Source organism: Thermobia domestica, chromosome 2 (assembly GCF_964235325.1).
Source record: "Thermobia domestica chromosome 2, izTheDome1.hap1.1, whole genome shotgun sequence".
NCBI lineage: Eukaryota > Metazoa > Arthropoda > Insecta > Zygentoma > Lepismatidae > Thermobia > Thermobia domestica.
In genome coordinates this window covers 283,146,220-283,167,080 of record NC_137455.1, presented here as the reverse complement: position 1 = coordinate 283,167,080, position 20,861 = coordinate 283,146,220, and the positions used below count along the sequence as shown (strand labels likewise).

Sequence of the window (20,861 nt, the reverse complement as noted above, 5' to 3'; positions counted from 1 at the left end):
TATTAGGTCTATGGTAAGAGTTGCCTTGATGGCGGCCATGTTCAAAGCCTCCATTTTGAATCAGACAAAAGTTTTAAAGAAAACGCATAACATTGACACCTTATTAATAGCAAATTTTACCATAACTCCAACGGTATAACCATTTTTGCTTTATCATTAACCAGCACAAAATTAAATGGATCGCTCCTTACGACTACTGCTTTGACGGAATTGTTAACGACAAATATATCAAGTGTAACTCGATTGCCTTTTTCAGGTGTGCTCGCTGTGAGCAGAGCATTTGTGCAAGTCATGCACTCTTTTCTGAACTACATATTGATTGTACTAATTGAGGACTTTTCTGGAAGAAAGACCCAAGTTCAATTATGACTCAATTCCACTTAGGTCATTTTTCCTTAAATTAGCAACTTGTTTATGCGATAACAAATGCTGGTTACTGATAAAGCAAAAATGGTTATACCGTTGGATTTGTGGTAAAATTTGCTATTAATAAGGTGTCAATGTTATGAGTTTTCTTTAAAACTTTTGTCTGATTCAAAATGGCGGATTTGAACATGGCAGCCATCAAGGCAACTCTTACCATAGACCTAATATTTATCCACCTGCTTTTTATTTAATTATTATCATTAACACAAAATTTACAAGGTGGGGTAAAGCACTAATACATATGCTGCAACAATATTTAATTTCCCTGTAACTTTTTACCAATTGCGCGTAAATCAAAATTAACGTCACCATTGTTCTTCTGGTTACATTTGCGCCTTAAATCATGTATCGCATGACCCTATTCCTATCTTAAAAACTTAACCTTAATTCAAAATGGCGGGTTTCAAGATGGCCGCCGTCAGGTATACCCTTACTATATGACTTCCCCCTAGTCCTAATATGTACCCATATATTTGTTATTCACCTTTTGTCGTTACTAGAGGTCTTACTGAGCTTTTACCTCCAATTTTATGAAGACTATTCTGTACTTCCATGTGATGTTCTGGTAGCTGTATCTCCTAAATCCCTGGAGCTTCGTCCCTACAACTTCACTGAAATACTGACCACATTTAGTACTACTTTCTCATATGTGTCTCTATCAGCAACTCGATTCACCCAAATTTAAGGTTTACTTGTGAGTGAGCATCTCCAGTGGACCTATTATTTTGACATGGGAAGTTTGTCGCCATATGCCAGAGAAACTTCAGTCTAAACCATAGAATATTACGACTAATCAAGATTATAAAGATACTACAGATGATATGTCTAATTGTAATTCTTAAAATGAACATAAAAAACACAATTTGCAACATGTACAAATGTGAAAGACGAGTGTTTATATGTTAATGTTTTAACTACTTGTTGAAGAGGGTTTACCACATTTGTACCGTTACCTTTACAGCCATACAGCCTTTTGTGCTCAAATGCGAGCATATGTCTGTTGCTCGTCGTTGCAGTTCCAATAAGCAACAGTTGGGAATACGAAACCATACTATGGGAATACGAAACCAAGCACTTCCCATATTTGGTGTTGGTTTTTTAACCCTTAATGTAATCAACAAGATACAAGAACTACAGAACATGTAAAACATTTTTTCTCTCAAAATGAAATGAAATGACCACCTATATCTATATATTTCAACCAAATCTAATATGTTGCCTTATCTTCCACACTTTAGTTTATACTAAACTATACTTATGGCAAATTTTATTGTTGTGGTTACCATTTTGAGAATTATAATTAGACATATTATTTGTAGTATTTTTAAGACCTTGATTAGTTATAAAATTTTGATCGGCACTATATTACAGAAGTAATGTTACTTTATTTTTTAGATATGTATGACTGCTGTTAACTAATCATCTAATCTAAAAAGGAACATTTTGAAACTAAAAGTTTCCATGTCGCAAATTTAATATTCTGTCTTTTAGACAATAGATAAAATTATCTACATACTTTGAAATTATAAACTAATAGTTTCGTAATAAGAACACCACGCACACACCGTCCCGAATGAACGAAATTCAACTGTTGTGTGACTGTAGAGAGCATACTGATCTCAGAAGGTTTCAGCACATCAACCATTCTAAAGGACAGTATATTCGTAATATTTTTACGAAACATACTGCTAGTACGTAGGAGCTTGTCGGACAACATAAGAGTATTTTATGTAGATCACAGTGTGAATCTGCAATAGTGAGATGGTACATTAAACATCAGTACAATTAAGGGAGCAGGGACTGAAAAGTGGGCTGCAATAGGTTGAGTGCTTGTTCCGAATAATTGCTACTCGCATGGGTTGTGATATGCCATATACGTATAGTTGGCATACAAGGCGAGAAACAGATGTGATCCCTCTAGCAACGGAAAGGGCCTGAATATGAGTGTTCTGAATCAACTAACTGAAAGATTGCTGACGACTATTCAATCAGAGTCATGGCGCTCATGTAAGCCTCTTACTGGCCTTGATAGAAAATATAAAGCAGTTTCATTAAGCGATTAGATTTGTTTTCTATTTCTGACGCAATGACGACCATACTCTTGTTTGTAAACGTGCCGGTGAGCGAAAACTCCGCATATGTCCGCACAAGCCATACAGAACTACTTCTGGCATTCTACTATTGGGGCAAATGAAATGTCTATCCCACTCGCCTCTGGCCTTTTTGATAAGATAAGTAATCTCTCGTATATTCGTGACGTCCACAGTCCTGTTTCTCCTTGTTTTTCTGGACACCTTACAGGTTCCAACTTCCAGAAGAATAACGCACGTGTTTATAGCATGCTCTATTTGAGTATACGTCTTCTAACCTGCCCTTCTAACGCCTCCGTACCTAAGCTACATCGATCACACGTGGGATTTAGTAGGACTTTACCTGACCGTCAGCAGTGTCATAGCAACGGCCATGGTTAATGAGATATAGCCTAAAATTATCATTAACTTTTAAATTTTAGTTTCTGTTTAACTAAAATATTGTATCCTCGTCGCCATAAGTGCCTTTACATCGCAGTGACGGGTATGTGACCGCGCAGTACTCCAAGGAAGGGATGGTTGTATAAGAATTTGTGATTAATTTTGAAGAGTTTTTATTTTGACTAGGGAATTAACATTGGTGAAGGGAGTAAAGGCACAGATTTGAAGCATCAGTTCACTGTTATTGAAGCATCAGTGCACGAAAAGATTCGTATTCTCAGTTTTTCTATTTATTGTTTTATGTGTTAAGTTAAACACCACAATATGTATCACTGATATCGCAGATCGTATTATTTTTTAAAATCGTGTTTGTAACCTATTGTCAAAACATTCATCTCCAGACATGATGTAGAGAGAAGAGAAAGAGATACGACATCTGTAATATATGTATATGTGATTCACTAAGTAACTGTAGAAATTAGTTAAAGGACACATAAGAGAGCGAAAAGGAGCTCTAGAAGTCTGAACTTTTTAGAAACGTCCTAGATAGGTGAAAATATAGTTAAAAATTGCAAAAGGTATCATGTAAATTACCTCTCTTTTCTTATATTCTAGTATACTTTTTCTTTCACATCCAAACATCTCTATTCAGAATTACGAGATAAAGGCGAAGAGAGAAACATTTCCATTTCAAGAATTATATCAGGAAAAAAATCTTTTGACTTAGACTAGATTCGAACTCGCAACCCTTGAATCCATGGGTCAGCGCTCTACCGATTGAGCTAACAACTACTGTTAGAAAAGCCAGATTTCTACAACTACCGGTTGCTGAATGGTGTGTATTAACCAAGTTTGCCGAGATAATTGCCTCATATAGCTATAATAATAATAATAATAATAATAATAATAATAAAGCAGAAGAAGAACAGAATCTAAAAAGTCACATATGTTAAAAGTTTGACGTGCAGAGTAAGTCCTAATATGAGATTTTATTAATTATATATAATAAATGTAAGCGTGGTTTATTCGTGCGTACTACTCAAACTGCGCAACTCACTACCTAGTCCCATAAGGGTTGTACGCGTATGGTAAAGTAGCCTGGCGTCCTCCAACCGTGAAGAATGTTTCTGTTTGAACCTATGCGTGTCCTAAGAGGAAGGAGGAAATTGAAAGAAAGAAAAGTGGTTTAGAAATTATGCAAACGTAGAATATGTCGGTGAGGTGATATAGAATTCAGCGTGTCTTTCAGCTACTACTCTATACAAGACGTGCATCTACGACTTAACGTGAAACCCGAACCACACGACTCCTGACGGGAATCGAAACCCGTATCACCTCTGGTTCTATCATGGGAGACACAGGTACATGTAAAAATAATCGAAAATTTCTTCTATCTTTCTGATAAAGAAAACAAAGTTGATATCAGATATAAATAACGAAAAAACATATGAATTTAAATGTAAAATTTGAGTCCAAAATACCCACTTATAAACAACTGCTGAATTTTAGAAAATAGACATGTAAATTGAAGTTATGTGATTAACTTGGAGCTTCAAAAACCAACACCCAGAAACCGCCGTGTAAAGTCTAACCGATGCAAATTTTTTTATTGCATAACTTGCTTTCGGCTAGGCGGGGAGTCCGCCCCCAGACGCTTGATTTTGCTCTTTCTCCGACCTCTCACTTCTCATATCCCTAAGACCTCTGATCTTAAGTGGTTTCGAGATATGGCTATCTTATTGTAACAATTTCAACTCCCAACTTTGTCTTCCTGCTGTTTTTCTTCTAACCGTAATATATATATATATATATATATATATATATATATATATATATATATATATATATATATATATATATATATATATATAAACGCTGAAATACATCTTTAATCAAGATGTTTCTACTCTTAAGGGATTTTGGAATATGGCCATTCTATTTTACCAATTACAATTTAAACCTTTTTTTTTCTAAGGAAAAATGAAAAAACGCAGAAACATGTCTTTAATTGTTTTACTTGCAAAACCTAAACACCAATTTTCATTCCCGGCGGGAGCTCATGTATTTGGAATTCCACGTTAATCAGTAGGTTAACGTTTCATATAGCTTCGCTACTGAATGGGACGTTAAACTCAAAATCAACTCAATCAATTTTCATGTCAATAACCTTAACGATTTTCGAGTTATGACCATCCAATTATAACAATTGTAACTTTACCCTATTTTCTTCCTTTCTAGGGCAAATATCATAAACACGCTTACATACATATCTAATTATTTTAAATGAGAAGTCCATATACCAAATTTCATGTCGTTAACACTCAAAGATTCCAAGGTATGGGCATTTTAAGATAATTGCCACTCCTCTTTCTCCCTTTTCCCTTCAAATTTCCAAATATTCTTCTTTCAGTGGGACCTTACATTACAAATCATATGCCCTTTCTAAACTTCAAGTTTCTAGCTTAAGCGGTTTGGCCTAGCGTTGATCAATCAGCCAGCCAGAACTTGTTATTTTATATAGAAAGATACATAATAAGCAAATTAATGACAAAAATATTACTACAAAAGCAATATAGCAAAGAACTCATATACTGGGTTAAAATATGTAGATATTCATTCATTTGGTAAAATTCATAAAACTAAGGACACAAGCTTAGCGTACGCGCGTTTGGCGTGGAAGACCCAGGTTCGATTCCCGGTGGGAGCTCATGTGATTCGGATTCCACGTTAACCAGTAGGTCTACATATCATATAGCCTCGCTGCTGAACGGGATGTTAAACTCAAAATCAGCTCAGCTCTGCTAAGGGCATAAGCAGCGTGGACCTACGGCTTTTTGGGTCCAACCACAGATGACAAAATTACACCCCTATTGCTTTACAATTGCTGTATATCTCCCTGCTTTGGAAATGAACGGAACTTGACATTCGCTTCACCAACTTTTCTATTTCGTGTGTTCATTTTAAAGCCGTACACAGCGCATGAGGGCATTGCTAAAGTTTTCAAAGTCAATGTAAGAAATACAGATGAGTTCTATTTACACAATGTGTACAGTAGAAAATATTCAATAATATTCCACATAGAAAATATCATACACAACAGTGTGTAAGAAATTCATCAAATGTTTAAAAATCAAAGAAAACGTACTTCAACACAAATGCAATTAAAACCTGACTCTGAGAGCGCAATAATGTTATCTTGTTCGAAGGGTCAGTGATTTTGTGTCGAACAGGCTGAGCGTGGGCTTATCCTGTCTTATGTTTGGCAACATTGATCTTGGTCAAGTGATTTATTGCTTGTGCCTTTAGGTATTTGCCCTAAAGCTATACAGCGAGTTGTGTGCGTTCTTCCTTCCCTGCTCCTGGCTGGCGAAAGGCTGCATTGGGATAAGGGGCAAGACACTTTGCGACCTTGGAATGGAGTAACATATAAAATGATCGAAAACGACAACCGATGTTCATGTAGAGTTCATAGTTTCGAGGTCGCTGAGATGGTTAGGCGTAAAGCTATCAGCTATTTTCTTTTAGTGATTTCTTCATATACGTCTACCAAGTTAACAAATCAGTGATAGAACGTTCACCTCTGGTGCTTGGGGTCACGGGTTCGATCCCAGTCCCAGCCAAGTGAACTTTGTGGTGGATAAACACCGTGTGCATGGGTTTTCTCGGAGTTCTCCCGTTTCCTCTCACTTTCTTCATTCCACCATTTCATTCATTATTCATCATCACCGTCTCCTTTAGCCTAACCGGCATAACCGCGGGACGTAAAACTCAAAGATTTCATTTCATTTCATTTTCAAGTTAACGAACCTTGACTTACCTGCGTACAGTGGTTGGTTAGTGTGTCCTCGATGGCTATTTTTACTTTTTCCATGATCATCCCATACCATACAGTATTTTTTATGTTTTGAGAAAGCTTGATTCTATCAATTCGTTAAACAACAATGTTTCTTTTTTTTTTCTAATCATGTTTCTTAGTATTATCCTCTTCATTCTAACTAATTTAAATATTTTCAATAATTCAGAATTTAGACTAAAAAATGTTACAATGATCAAGAATTGTATAAGAAGAGGACTCTTCATTTCTAATCATTGTCATAACCGGAAGGGAAAACTTTCAAAAAAATTGAAATAACTTAGCAGACGTAGAAAATCGACGGAAATAATAAACATCAACTATTAGTTGACTCTTAGGAGTATAGTATATAGTTCTCAACCCAAGTAGAAGATGCACTCTTTGCTTCATGAAAATAATAAACATTTTCCAAAAATAATTACAGAAAAGTAATTTCATGACATTTACTGAGCGAACGTAGATTACTGGCAGTGGCGTAGAGTGCTATGAGACACTGAGACACTGTCTACCCATTCAAATTAAAAGAACATAGTTTTAGAATTTCTTAATTATAAGATTAATATACATTTCATGTTGTAGAAAAATATAGAAATAATATGGTCTGTGATAGCTTGGTTAATAGCAATAGTGGTAGAACCTAATTTGTTAATAATTGTATTTTTCAAAATTGGGGAATTAAAGTTCTGTCTCCGTCAAACAGGCCACAGAGAGACATCAAGAAATCTGTCTCAACGCGGCTGAACAAATCAGTGGAGCTCCTACTTGAAAGTGGCGCGCGCATGTGGCTGTGTGGGGTTCTCGCTCGCTGAAAGAACCTGGCAATGAGACATGTTTCAGCTGCAGTGATACCACACTCAGCGCCATTGTACTATTGTAAATCCAACAAACGTTTTCCTCTTCTTTTTAGATATTCAATCATATTTCAAAGAAAATTTCAAGAAATAGAAGAGAAAAAACTAAATCAATAACTACCAGAACAATTGCTGAAAGTTTTAAGAATATCTGTAATTCATATAAATCTTCCATGATCTAGCTTCGGCTTCTGTTTAATCGCAATATCAGAGTGTGTCAACACTGCGAAAGGCAAAAGCGAGCGCAAGATATTTTATAATCTGCTGTTCTGTTGTTACTTTTAAAATCGTTAGCTAACTTTATGTGAATTGGGATATGTGTGTTAATTATGTATTATGTGCAAACTAAATGATTAGATATAGATTTATTGCACCTTGTTTGATTTAATCGTTAAGGGTTTTGTTGATGAAAATTAAGTCTCTATATGTTATATACAGTAGTGCAACCTCGCAAAAATCAGTTAGTAGCAAAATTTGGTCAGGAGTATTATATTCTTTTTCAATACCGAAGTTGTATGAGACATGGCCTTACAACTTAATGTTGGTTCCGAACTCAAGAAGAAATAATAATATCTACCAGGCACGCACCCAATTTTTTTGTTGGGAAGGCGGAGAGCATGGGCGGAGCTATGGGAGCATGGGGCCATTGCTTCAACTTCAACTTCAACTTTTTTTTTTTTTTCAAAAAAATAAAATGCCATCCATAGCCTAACTCCACATTTGTCAAGAAAGTGTTCTACAGTTTCGAGACTGACCAAAAGGTCTGCCCCAGCAGACAATTCCTAACTGGAGAGGTCCAGGGTTTCGGGGAATCCAAGCCACTACGTTTATGTAGTATTGAAAGGATACTATTCTGCACTCGACAAGACAAGTAATTGTAAAGTACTTTCATCTATATTTTCAGAAAAAAAATATGGAACTACATTGTTTTTATAAGAGAAATAGTACAGATGATATGTAGACTAAGATCAAATTTTCATGTTACATCAATCATTTCTCTACTAAACAAGTATAGTTTTATTAAGAAAGTGAATAAAAGTATATTGAGTCCAGAAGTTTTGGGGATGTCGGAACCTGGTTGACTCCCCCCTTCCTCCATGGGTGTGCCTGTGCTGTCTACCCGTTGCAAAAATAAACGCTACGCTACTGGTTACTGGTTAGCGTTGACCTTTGTAATTGGGAGTCTCCAGGTTCAAATTTCGATACGAGGCATCCTGACTAGTGATTTTGCAGTATCACTGGGCGAATACCGGGATACTTTTAATACATAAGCTTTGGCAAATTTTCTTGAAAACTTTGTTCTTGTGTTGTTAATGTTTCAGTGTGAAATGGCATTTTGCTGCATGGAAAATATTTTTAGTAAACAAAATATAGTAGATGAATGGTTAGTATAAGGGACTCCTACTTGTTTTCTTTAGGTTCAAATCCCGACTGTTCTTATTGATTTTTTCTTTTAGTTACGCTCATATGTTGCGCTCCAGAAGTTCAATTTTGAATTAAATGTATATCGCAGCTAGTTTAAACTGAAATTATTTTCAAAACTTTTTGCTATTATATGTTTTTGTTTTACTTGCGATGTTTCAACTTTGATATTAGATCTTAGACCTTAATGTAACTCATTTTCCTACGTCATATTATGATGAATGTTTTCACAACAACGATGGTCGGGCGGTAATACAGAATTCCATTGTTACTGCAGGGCCGGATCTTGAATCCTGCGAACTACGCGTTCGCAGGAGGCGCCAGGTGAACAGGGCGCCAAATTAGAAAAATGAATTTTGTTTTAAATGTAAATATTCATTTTAAAAATGTTATGATGAAAAATTTTCCTCATATAGCTTCGAATAAATATTGTACAGACTGAGATACAGATAAAATACATCAAAAGGACAATAAAGTCGAATCTTCGCTTGGTTGGCTGTAAAACACCCCTTTACAAATGAAATTGACTCGCACATCAATTTCTTGCTGTACTGTACTGTGGAGTTACAACCACAGTTATTTGCTCAATTATCAGTTCTTTACTGAAAGAATGTGGGGATAGCACTTCGCATGGCAAGAGAGAAAGTACGTGGGGATCTGAGCAGTACAGCGCTGAAGTAATTAACTGGGGATGAATGAAATGAAATGCATGTTTTCTAATAGAAGAAATCACAGAGACACAAAGGTTAGGAAAGGAAAGGGTTTTACTGTACCTCAGCCATTTCGATATGATGAGCCTCTTCAAATATCGGGTGAAGCCTTATCCTCCAATTTGTTGAGTGTTTCCGTCTGGTATCGATCCCGGACCTCACGTTCGAGAGTGAAGAACCTCTCGACCTCAGGGCAACAGCTCCCAGATGTCCTGGCCTCTTCAGAATGACACCTCTGTCATGCAATGGTTGGTGAGGGCCCAGGCGTGCCGACCGTCTTTCAATTGCTGCTACGACGACTCTTCTGAATAGGGGTCCAAAGTGTGTTTCTGGCGGCTTCTGTCACACTTCTCACCTCGAGGGTCCTGTGTCCCCTGGTTTTGTTCTACTTCTTTGCTTTTGCTTCTTCCTGGTGCGCCGCACGTGGATGACTAGCTCATCACAATTATCTTGGTCAATAGGGAAGTTTGTTAATTGCTGAAACGGCGTGGCTGAGCTTGTTTTGATGAAGTTACGAAAACTAGGAAGAGAATGGTAAGCATGAATTTGTATTGGGATAAGGTGACAACATAGGGAAGCCTCTTCTTTATTATTTAATAATTACAATTTCTTGTTTGAAGAACAATAACAACATACAGGGAAAGGTGAGGTGAGGTGATTTTAGTTTAGCGTCCCTTTTCAGCAGCGAGGCTATATGAGACGTGGACCTACTGATTAACGTGGAATCCGAACCACATGAGCTCCCGCCGGGAATCGAACCCGGGTCTCCCACGCCAAAGGCGCGTACGCTTAGCCACGAGGGAGCTCAACATACAGGGAGAATTCAAAATAGGTGCTAAGCCTGATATCCTCTAGAAATTGATGCCAATGCCACACTCACAAGAGATGCTAGTTTGAGGAAAATTTCCATGGCACAGGATAGATCTTTTAAAGAGGGAAAAGGGATATTTTACGAATATGAGATAAAATCAATGTAAATTTAGCTTTGCAATAGATGTTGTATTAAGCACTATGACCGTAGAGCTAAAGACTGGTATTCTTTCCACAATCCCACCATATGCACAAAATACAAATATAACAGACTCTTCATTCCTTTCTCAACAGTTAAGGGTTGAGAAAGATCACCGTAAATGAAATGCACACTATCAAATTGAAGCAAGCATGGGCACCCAAAAGGGGACGAAAGGGTCAGGCCCCACCTGGCTTACGACAAGTATAATGTATATGTATAATTTCTTAAGATTTTCTTAATACAAATAAAAATACCAAACGTAATATAGTAACGAGGGAGATGACCACCCTAAAAACATTCTTCGGGCCCCCATGCAAGCAAGTAGGCTTTCTTGTCCATTCGTCCAGGGAGTGGAGCGAATACTAAGAAAAGACGGGCGGTAGCCTACAAATGGGTTCTTTAAAAATCATTTCTGAGGGAAATTTTAACTTAAGTTCCTAATGATTCACAATTGCTGTCCAGTGCTTAATGCTCACTTTGTTAATATCTATTAGTCATTTGTCATTCGTCAACATTTTCATTTCTATCCTAAGTCATTTCGTTTTTGTTTATATTTTTAATTTATAATGATGTGTGCTTTCACTTTTTAATAGTACTTTGTTTTTCATGTAATAATAATGACCAACGTTATAAAACCAAGTGAGCATTTTATCGGAAAAGAAAGCTACAAAACGTGAAAGAAGATAAGAGGCAACCGAAGGCTCTAAAAAAGTTTCTTTCGAGTGCTGGAAAAAATTAGACAAATATTGAGGTGGGGAGTTGTCAATATCAGTCACTGTTAACGAAGCATTTGCAGGTCGACATTCTTTTGAAGCTGACAAATTTATTTTAACCTGATTGCAGTAATTTAATTGTTGAATTAAAATGGAACGATACGGTCATTTCGGTTACGGGTCTGAATTAAATTTCATCTATTTAAAAATTTGTTTGAATACAATTAGTTTTCACGTGGCATATAAGTATAGAACTTGAAAGGATATAATCGAAAGCGACAAAAGGTCATTTGGATGACAAGTATTTTTTTCAGTACTCTCACTTTCAATCACAGCAGCGTATACAGATGCTCGTTTTATTATGACAGATAACAATAATTATTAATCCATTCTCTGCTAATAAATTTAGATGGAGCGATATTTTAAATTAGTAATAATTCTAATGCAAAGTAGAGTTTTGATTATTAGTTACTTGTGTTCAGGGATGTACCGACATAGGTGCTACGGATGCGCAAGGGGCCAGGTCGAGACAGAATTTTCCAGACAAAATTCGAGTCGAGACACGGCTCTTCCAATAGAGAAATATACATTTTTCGAGTCGAGCCATCACTTTTACAGCACATTTTCGAGACGAGACAGCCACAAATCTTGTATCGTGCGCATCCCTAATAGGTGCAGTTTTCTATTCAGAAAACATCTTCCGGGGGGCACACTTAGTAGGGCCAATGCTGGTACTCTTTTATTTATTATTATATTATAGACGTATTATTTTGATCTCCTCCCGGGGGGAGTGGCCCCCTAAAATATGTGTGGACGAAACACTGAACAGGCAATCTGAGAGTCTGGTTCCCCCAGTTAGCATAATTTCAGGGGGCAAATACACAAAATTATTTGCATTTTGTAGGCTATTCCGAAAAAATCTTCGGACCTCAATGGGTGCATCATTACTTGTGTTTACATTGTGTTACTGCCTGATTTCGAACGTCTATGTTGGAAAGAAACATGAAAGAATTGAATTGTTCTATAGGTATAAGGGGCCCTGAAAAGAATTTTTGCGAGGAAACCTGATTTTAAAGTTCTGCCACTGATCGGGGACAAATTACATATAAATTAAGACACACTTTTGTCATTTGTTGTGTATTGAACTAGTTTAACTAAAATTAATAAAGAATTATTTGAAATCAAGTATATCTCAAGAACGATTAAATGGACTAGCTTTGGCGGCCATTGAAGATGACATTCTGAATGAAATTGATATGGATGCAATAATAAGAGATTTTGCCAAATTGAAAGCCAGAAAAGTGTATTTATAACATGAACTTTACAGTAACAAAGAAAACGAGAAATTAAGCTAATTACCATATTTGTATCACTAGAAAACACTATTTAAATATGCTTTTAATGAAGTGTAAGAGGATATCTCTTTGTCAAAATCAAACTTGTGATAATCTTAGACTTGAAACTCATGAGTTTTATTCTATTTCGACTTTTATGTTTCAACTGTATTTGTCAAAATACATCTTAGATATACATTTTAGTTGTTTCCTGTGCTTATTTAATAATAATAATAATAATAATAAAAAGATATAAATTATTAAAACTGGAACTTTGGTCATGATTCATCCACAGTTAATTAGGTTTAATTTTGCCATTTTCCTTTAATACTCACTGGAAGACTGAATTATTATATATTGAAGAAATTTGTAATTGTAACAATTATCTGAAGAATTTTTGTTCATTACAGCATTCAATTCTTTTATTATCATATAGGCGGGGCGCCTAAATATTATTTGCTTACAGTTACGAAATGTCTACAACCGACCCTGTTACTGTTATATATATATATATATATATATATATATATATATATATATATATATATATATAGAGAGAGAGAGAGAGAGAGAGAGAGAGAGGGAGAGAGAGAGAGAGAGAGAGAGACAAAGTTTTGACTCAGAAAAAGTACTGTTGAACGTACGATGCTACATGGGCTCCTGGAGGGTGCACAATTTACCCCTAAAATGCTTTCGATCATTGAAATAAATTCCTGCCTACGCCCCTGTAAAGCAGTAAGAATGTTAGGGACTGATCAGGGAGTAATGCCTCCCTGGAGCAACGACATTTCCCCAGAAATCATACCTCTGATAGGTCCGGATGTGACACCAGTATTTGTGTGTTACCACTCTTCCCTCTCAGTGTACTGAAACTTAAGTCAAAGGAACTGTTCGGAAATCTTCACCGATTCTCTCCTCTGAAACCGCATGCGAATGGGGCCGACCTTGGTCATATACCACATCTGGAATATTACTATTTATGTCAGAGATACCGAAAAATATATATTCGACACAAATATAGGATGTTTCGATTTTATTTTATTTATTTTTTGCCTGTCACCCTCCCACTCTGACCTCCATGCCAACCAAGGCTTAACTTCTACCTAAGCAACATCGACAGCGTCACTATTCATCTGCGACCACGAAAACTATGATTTCGATACTAATATTGTTCATATTTGACTACTTTTACATGTCCCTTCCCCCTTATTACGAACGACTTCAGTGTCTCGCCTCACTGGAGCAATTTCAACAAACTTAAGTATAGCTATAAACCACCACCTGTAAAATAAATGTGCGGGTGATCTTTTTCGGAGAGGAATTCATTAGCTGCTTTTCCAATATGGTGGCTTTATTCGCTTCCCATGCTAAAGATTGCCAAAGAGCTCAACTTTATTTGCACCACTGTGCTATGAATATAGATTTTGATGGCATTTACTTTACTGAATGCTCGCTTAGGTGTTGCTCCCGTCACAGGAAAAGTGAGATACTGTTATAAATGAGTAGGGATATAAACAAATACGGAAAACTATTAGCAGTGACACCACTCGAAATGAGTTTTTGCAATATATTGGGGCAGTATTTTATTCGAATGTGAAGGAAATCATTGCGTAAATTGTCTCTTCCCCTCCTTAGAAGTCTAAGCTACAATACGTTTCTAATAATTTTGAATTAGAAATATATGAATCGAGTTTCATATCCTTAACTTTAAGGTGTCCTGAGTTAAGTAAATGAATAAACTTCCTGCTAACGAAAGAGTAAAGCTTTGGGCTTTAATAGTATCGGGAGTGTAATTATGCATTTCAGCGACCCCGAAAGCTATTGAATAGACACTCATATATTTCAATTAGGAATTTTTAATTTTCACCCCTCCCATTAAACCTCCATGCAGATAATGCTAAAATTTGATGTGAACGATATAGAGGGTATCATACATAATTCATGCACTCAAAAGCTATGGATTTAACATTAATATCGTTCATTTTCGATTATTTTTACATGTTCCTGTGTCTCCCATGATAGAACTAGAGGTGATACGGGTTTCAATTCCCGTCAGGAGTCGTGTGGTTCGGGTTCCACGTTAAGTCGTAGATGTACGTCTTGTATAGAGTAGTAGCTGAAAGACACGCTGAACTCTATATCACCTCACCTCGTGACATATTCTACGTTTGCATAATTTCTAAACCACTTTTCTTTCTTTCAATTTCCTCCTTCCTCTTAGGACACGCATAGGTTCAAACAGAAACATTCTTCACGGTTGGAGGACGCAAGGCTACTTTACCATACGCGTACAACCCTTATGGGACTAGGTAGTGAGTTGCGCAGTTTGAGTAGTACGCACGAATAAACCACGCTTACATTTATCATATATAATTAATAAAATCTCATATTAGGACTTACTCTGCACGTCAAACTTTTAACATATGTGACTTTTTAGATTCTGTTCTTCTTCTGCTTTATTATTATTATTATTATTATTATTATTATTATTATTATTATTATTATTATTATTATTATTATTATTATTATTATTATTATAGCTATATGAAGCAATTATCTCGGCAAACTTGGTTAATACACACCATTCAGCAACCGGTAGTTGTAGAAATCTGGCTTTTCTAACAGTAGTTGTTAGCTCAATCGGTAGAGCGCTGACCCATGGATTCAAGGGTTGCGAGTTCGAATCTAGTCTAAGTCAAAAGATTTTTTTCCTGATATAATTCTTGAAATGGAAATGTTTCTCTCTTCGCCTTTATCTCGTAATTCTGAATAGAGATGTTTGGATGTGAAAGAAAAAGTATACTAGAATATAAGAAAAGAGAGGTAATTTACATGATACCTTTTGCAATTTTTAACTATATTTTCACCTATCTAGGACGTTTCTAAAAAGTTCAGACTTCTAGAGCTCCTTTTCGCTCTCTTATGTGTCCTTTAACTAATTTCTACAGTTACTTAGTGAATCACATATACATATATTACAGATGTCGTATCTCTTTCTCTTCTCTCTACATCATGTCTGGAGATGAATGTTTTGACAATAGGTTACAAACACGATTTTAAAAAATAATACGATCTGCGATATCAGTGATACATATTGTGGTGTTTAATTTAACATATAAAACAATAAATAGAAAAACTGAGAATACGAATCTTTTCGTGCACTGATGCTTCAATAACAGTGAACTGATGCTTTAAATCTGTGTCTTTACTCCCTTCACCTATGTTAATTTCCTAGTCAAAATAAAAACTCTTCAAAATTAATCACAAATTCTTATACAACCATCCCTTCCTTGGAGTACTGCGCGGTCACATACCCGTCACTGCGATGTAAAGGCACTTATGGCGACGAGGATACAAAGACAGGGTATATATTAATCGAGGGATCACATTCATCTGAACAAAATAACATGGTTGTGGTGAATGGCATGCGTACTTTTCGAGTAAATATCATAATAAAAATAGCTTTTGTGACTCAAAAAATTCACTCGTTGCCTTAATAATAGACAATTTATATTTTGCTATAGGAAATTGATATTTATGTATTGCATATGTAGGTTATTACGCTGTAAACTTACAGATTGTATAAATTGTTTGTCCTTTTCTAACGATAAGACATATATCCTTTATGCACTTACTACTTATAAATAAAGCAAATAAACTACTAAGAAAATTATTGATTACCTTTCGTAAATGTTGATATTTTCATCCATGATGTATCCGAATCCATGCAAAGATGCTCTATTCATAAAAGATTTAAAGAAAGATTTCCATTCACCGTTTGAAGTGACGTGTTCATGCTTTTTTAGGTATATTTTTCTTATTTTTGCCTTTTGCGATGCTCTAAATTTACGCACCAAAGCAGAAATTTTCCTTGCTTTATAGCGATAACAATTCATAGTCTTATCTACCTAAAAATATATAGATATATAATTTTAGGAACTGATTTTTGATTAAATTATTAATAACATAGTAATAATTTCAACTTAATTCCTAAACTTTCTTTTCGTTAAATACATTTATTTTACTTTGCGAAAATAAAATCGGAATTTAGAATGTTCGGAAAGCTAAGCAGAAACAGCATATAAGCCGGGTGCCTAAAATAAAACGTTAATCATTGTAAAGCAGAAGCGGCAAGAGATAAAATGATGAAACAAGAAGTAAGATAGGAAAATGTCAGAGAACGCATTGAGTGGAGGGATCTACTTGCACCACAGGTCCCCTATCATGAAATCCAGGGTAGTCGACCCCAAAATTCTCAATAGCAAGGTATGTCATCAGTACATCATTGAAGAGATCATGGAAAACAAACCTCTTGTAAGGAAAACTCGTGTGCAACAGCATTCACGGAATATCAACCATTAACTGTATGGAAAACAAACCTTTTGTAGGATAAAGTTTGTCGTGTGCAGCAACTTTACGGAATATCAACCATTCACTGTATGGAAAACAAACCTTTTGTAGGATAAAGTTTGTCGCGTCAGCAGCATTTACAGAATATCAACCATTAACTGTATGGAAAACAAACCTCTTGTACGCAAAAGTTTGTCGTGTGCAGCAGCGTTTACTGAATATCAACCATTAACTAAATGGAGAACAACCTTCTTGTAGGGGAAATTTTCTCGTGTGCAGCAGCGTTTACAGGATATCATCCATTAGCTGTATAGGAAACAAAGTTCTTGTAGGGGAAAGTTTGTCGTGTGCAGCAGCGTTTGCAGAATATCAACCATTAACTGTATAGAAAACAAACTTCTTGTAGAGGGAAGTTTGTCGTGTGCAGCAACTTTACGGAATATCAACCATTAACTGTATGGAAAGCAAACCTTTTGTAGGATAAAGTTTGTCGCGTCAGCAGCATTTACAGAAATTTCTCGTGGGGAAATTTTCTCGTGTGCAGCAGCGTTTACAGGATATCATCCATTTACTGTATAGGAAACAAACTTCTTGTAGGGGAAAGTTTGTCATGTGCAGCAGCGTTTGCAGAATATCAACCATTAACTGTATAGAAAACAAACTTCTTGTAGAGGGAAGTTTGTCGTGTGCAGCAACTTTACGGAATATCAATCATTAACTGTATGGGAAACAAACCTTTTGTAGGATAAAGTTTGTCGCGTCAGCAGCATTTACAGAATATCAACCATTAACTGTGTAGAAAACAAACTTCTTGTAGAGGGAAGTTTGTCGTGTGGAGCAGCGTTTACGAAATATCAACCATTAACTGTAAATTTTTGAACCCCATAAAGCGCCAATTTTATTAAGGAAAGGAGAGGCCTCAGTTTGTGAATAACGTTGATTCCTAATAGTTCACAGTCACCGCTACATGTACTTCTTCCCTGCCTACCTTTGAGAAAGGATAATGACAATGATGAATACAAATGTACTTTGCTGTTTATTATTAGCCTAAAACAAGGATTGTATTAAATCTAAATAAAGTTGTAATTACTTTTGTAAAATGCGCACGTACTTACTTCATGTCAAGAACAATATAACTTACCTTAGCAGCTAAGCAACATGGACACAGAATATAAACTATAGACAGTTGTTACAGTTTATCTTTAGGATAGTGCAATATTTAACAAGCAACATAAGGCATACTATTATTAACAGGACAAACTCACATTTGGCAGTAGTTGGTGATCACACACAAACAACGTTTTCTTCACCAGTGAGCAAAGGGTCAAAAATGGGTATGTACAGGTGCCGAGTGAACAAGGAAAAACAGGCTGTCACTCGTTGTTCCTTATTGGCTACCAACAGTGTTTGTTGGTATCTACTTGCTTAACTTGTATGACTCCCTATCCAACGCAGGTGAAGTCTGTTTCACGGGAAACATGGAACCTTTCTGCAAGTTTATTACGCATTAGATCACTGTCCTTTTCGATGGCTGCTTTCAGAGCCTCGTTATCCAACACATGTGGTCGTCCACTGCGAAGTTCATCCGAAGAGTTCACATCTCCTTTATGGAATTCCTGGAACGAATGCCTGGCGGTGCGTTCGTTCATCCCAAATGCCTAGCATATGTGATGACTTGATGAGGCAGCTGTCAAGCTACTTTAAAGACATATAATAAACACTCGCGAATATGCTGCTTCGATTTCTTCATTTCTCTTCGACATGACGAACTATGACTAATGTATGTGTGCAATGCGTTGGTATTTGTGAAGGTAGATGGTAGGACTAACTCCCGATTGTGTGGCAGGCATGTGCGTAATTTCGTCTCGGCAAGAACTATTTTGGTTTTCTTGAGTAATATATTGTTGTAAGAAAGCCCTCAGAACATATTTTACTAAAAATGTGACTTTTGTTCAGACAAGCTTCTTGGAAACGAGTCTTATGATTTTGTACATATTTATAAATTAGTACTTCAATAAGAATCACACAATGTGATACAATTCATGTTTATAACAATTTGATAAAGATAGTTATTAGGGGTAACGTTTGTAAATATCATTCTCTTTATATTTTTATAAAGTTATGTTTAATTTGGTATCATTCTCTTTAAATTGAGCCTAGTGATCCATTGAGAACTCTATAACTTCGCATTATGAATTTCTAGCGAAAAAACGAGGAAGGGGTACATTTGTTCTTCAGGGTGATTTTTTGGATGATATTTTTGATAATGGTCATGACAATTTTGTTAATATAATGGATCTTTAATTGAAAATAACGTAACATAGTATAATTCTACTGCAGGAGTAGGAATAATCAAGTTCAACTTGGTGCCAGTTCCAGGCCCGGAAAAATTAGGAAGGATGACGTCAGGAAAGGCATCAGGTCGTAAAGGCTACACCAAAATTATCCTGATGGATCCTATAAATAAGACCTCCGAAAATGCTATGATATATTTCATAGGACTAGGCTCAACTTTTCTTAGATATGGGCAAAGGCTACCGAGCTGATGACGGGCCAGGTTAAAGAAGATAATTCACGTGAAGGTAAGGGTGAGAACACCTAATGTCGGTGAATAGGAGAGAAAGAGATATTGCAGATCTGATGGAAAGAAGAACGTTGGGAATCCTCTGCTTGTAAGAAACAGAATGCTAAGGTAATAAGAAAAGAGAGCTGGAAAGTGACTACTAGCTGCCGTATCGTGGAGCAAATTGATGTTCTTTCTAGTGATCTGAAAGATAGTATGATAATTGTGAATAGAAGGAACAACAGAGAAATGAGCATCAAGATATGCATGAACGAAATGATCAATGTAGTGTGCGCATATGCTCACAAGTAGGCTGGGACGTGGAAGAAAAGATACAGAGTATTTGGACCACGGACTTCGCTGAAACATGATGGAAGGAAGAGTCATTGAGGGCAGTAACTTCAATTGACATGTCTGAAGAAGTAAGGAAGGGATTGGGAGAATACACGGTGGTTGCGATCTGAGAAAGAAATGAAGGAGGAGGAAGAATGATAGATTTTCAATTTGCGAATTTCAATACATATTTCAAGAAGAGGAAGGAGCAATTTTTGACACATAAGAGCAGCGAAAAGAAAGTCAAATAGATTACATTTTCTGCCGAAGACAATACTTCAAGAAAATTAAGGATTACAAGGTAATGAATGGCATGAAATAGTGATTGTTGACTGGGAGTTCGCAAGTAGATGCAATAGGAGACCGGGAAATGGAGAGTCGAAATTAGATATGGAGATTGAAAGAGGAGAAATTATGAGATTCATTCAAAGAATGTGTTATGGAAAGAGTAAGTCTACAAAAAGAGGATATGCATAAAAGAGGATATGGTGGAGCGTACTAATGACCACAGAGAAGATTTCGGTTAGAACTTAAAAAAAAGAGTCCAGCTGAAGGAAATCGGACGTGGTAGTGGAAGGAGAAAGTGAAAGAAGCAATTAACGCGAAGAGGGAAGTGAAGAAAAGTGGGATGATTTGGCGACAGAAGAGGATAAATATGACTGATAAGGTAACAAGATAACAAAAGTGGCTCATAAGATAACAAAGAGGACAGTGGGTAGAGCTAAAGCACAAGCCTGAAATGGAATGTGTGATACTACAAACATCAGTTAGCCCTCCTAACTAATATACTGACCAATGCATGTGCATTTGGGTATAAGTGTAC

At 36.2% G+C, this 20,861-nt stretch overlaps 1 protein-coding gene across 1 annotated transcript in view; it reads right to left on the bottom strand.

Moving 5' to 3' along the window:
* LOC145679445 (pickpocket protein 19-like) overlaps window positions 1-18,791 on the bottom strand; it is an 86,835-nt gene extending 68,044 nt beyond the window's left edge. The window contains exon 1 of the mRNA XM_081750026.1: window positions 18,628-18,791. Coding sequence (XP_081606152.1) covers window positions 18,628-18,791 — 164 coding nt within the window. The remainder of the gene's footprint in view (window positions 1-18,627) is intronic.
* Between the last annotated feature and the right edge of the window lie 2,070 nt (window positions 18,792-20,861).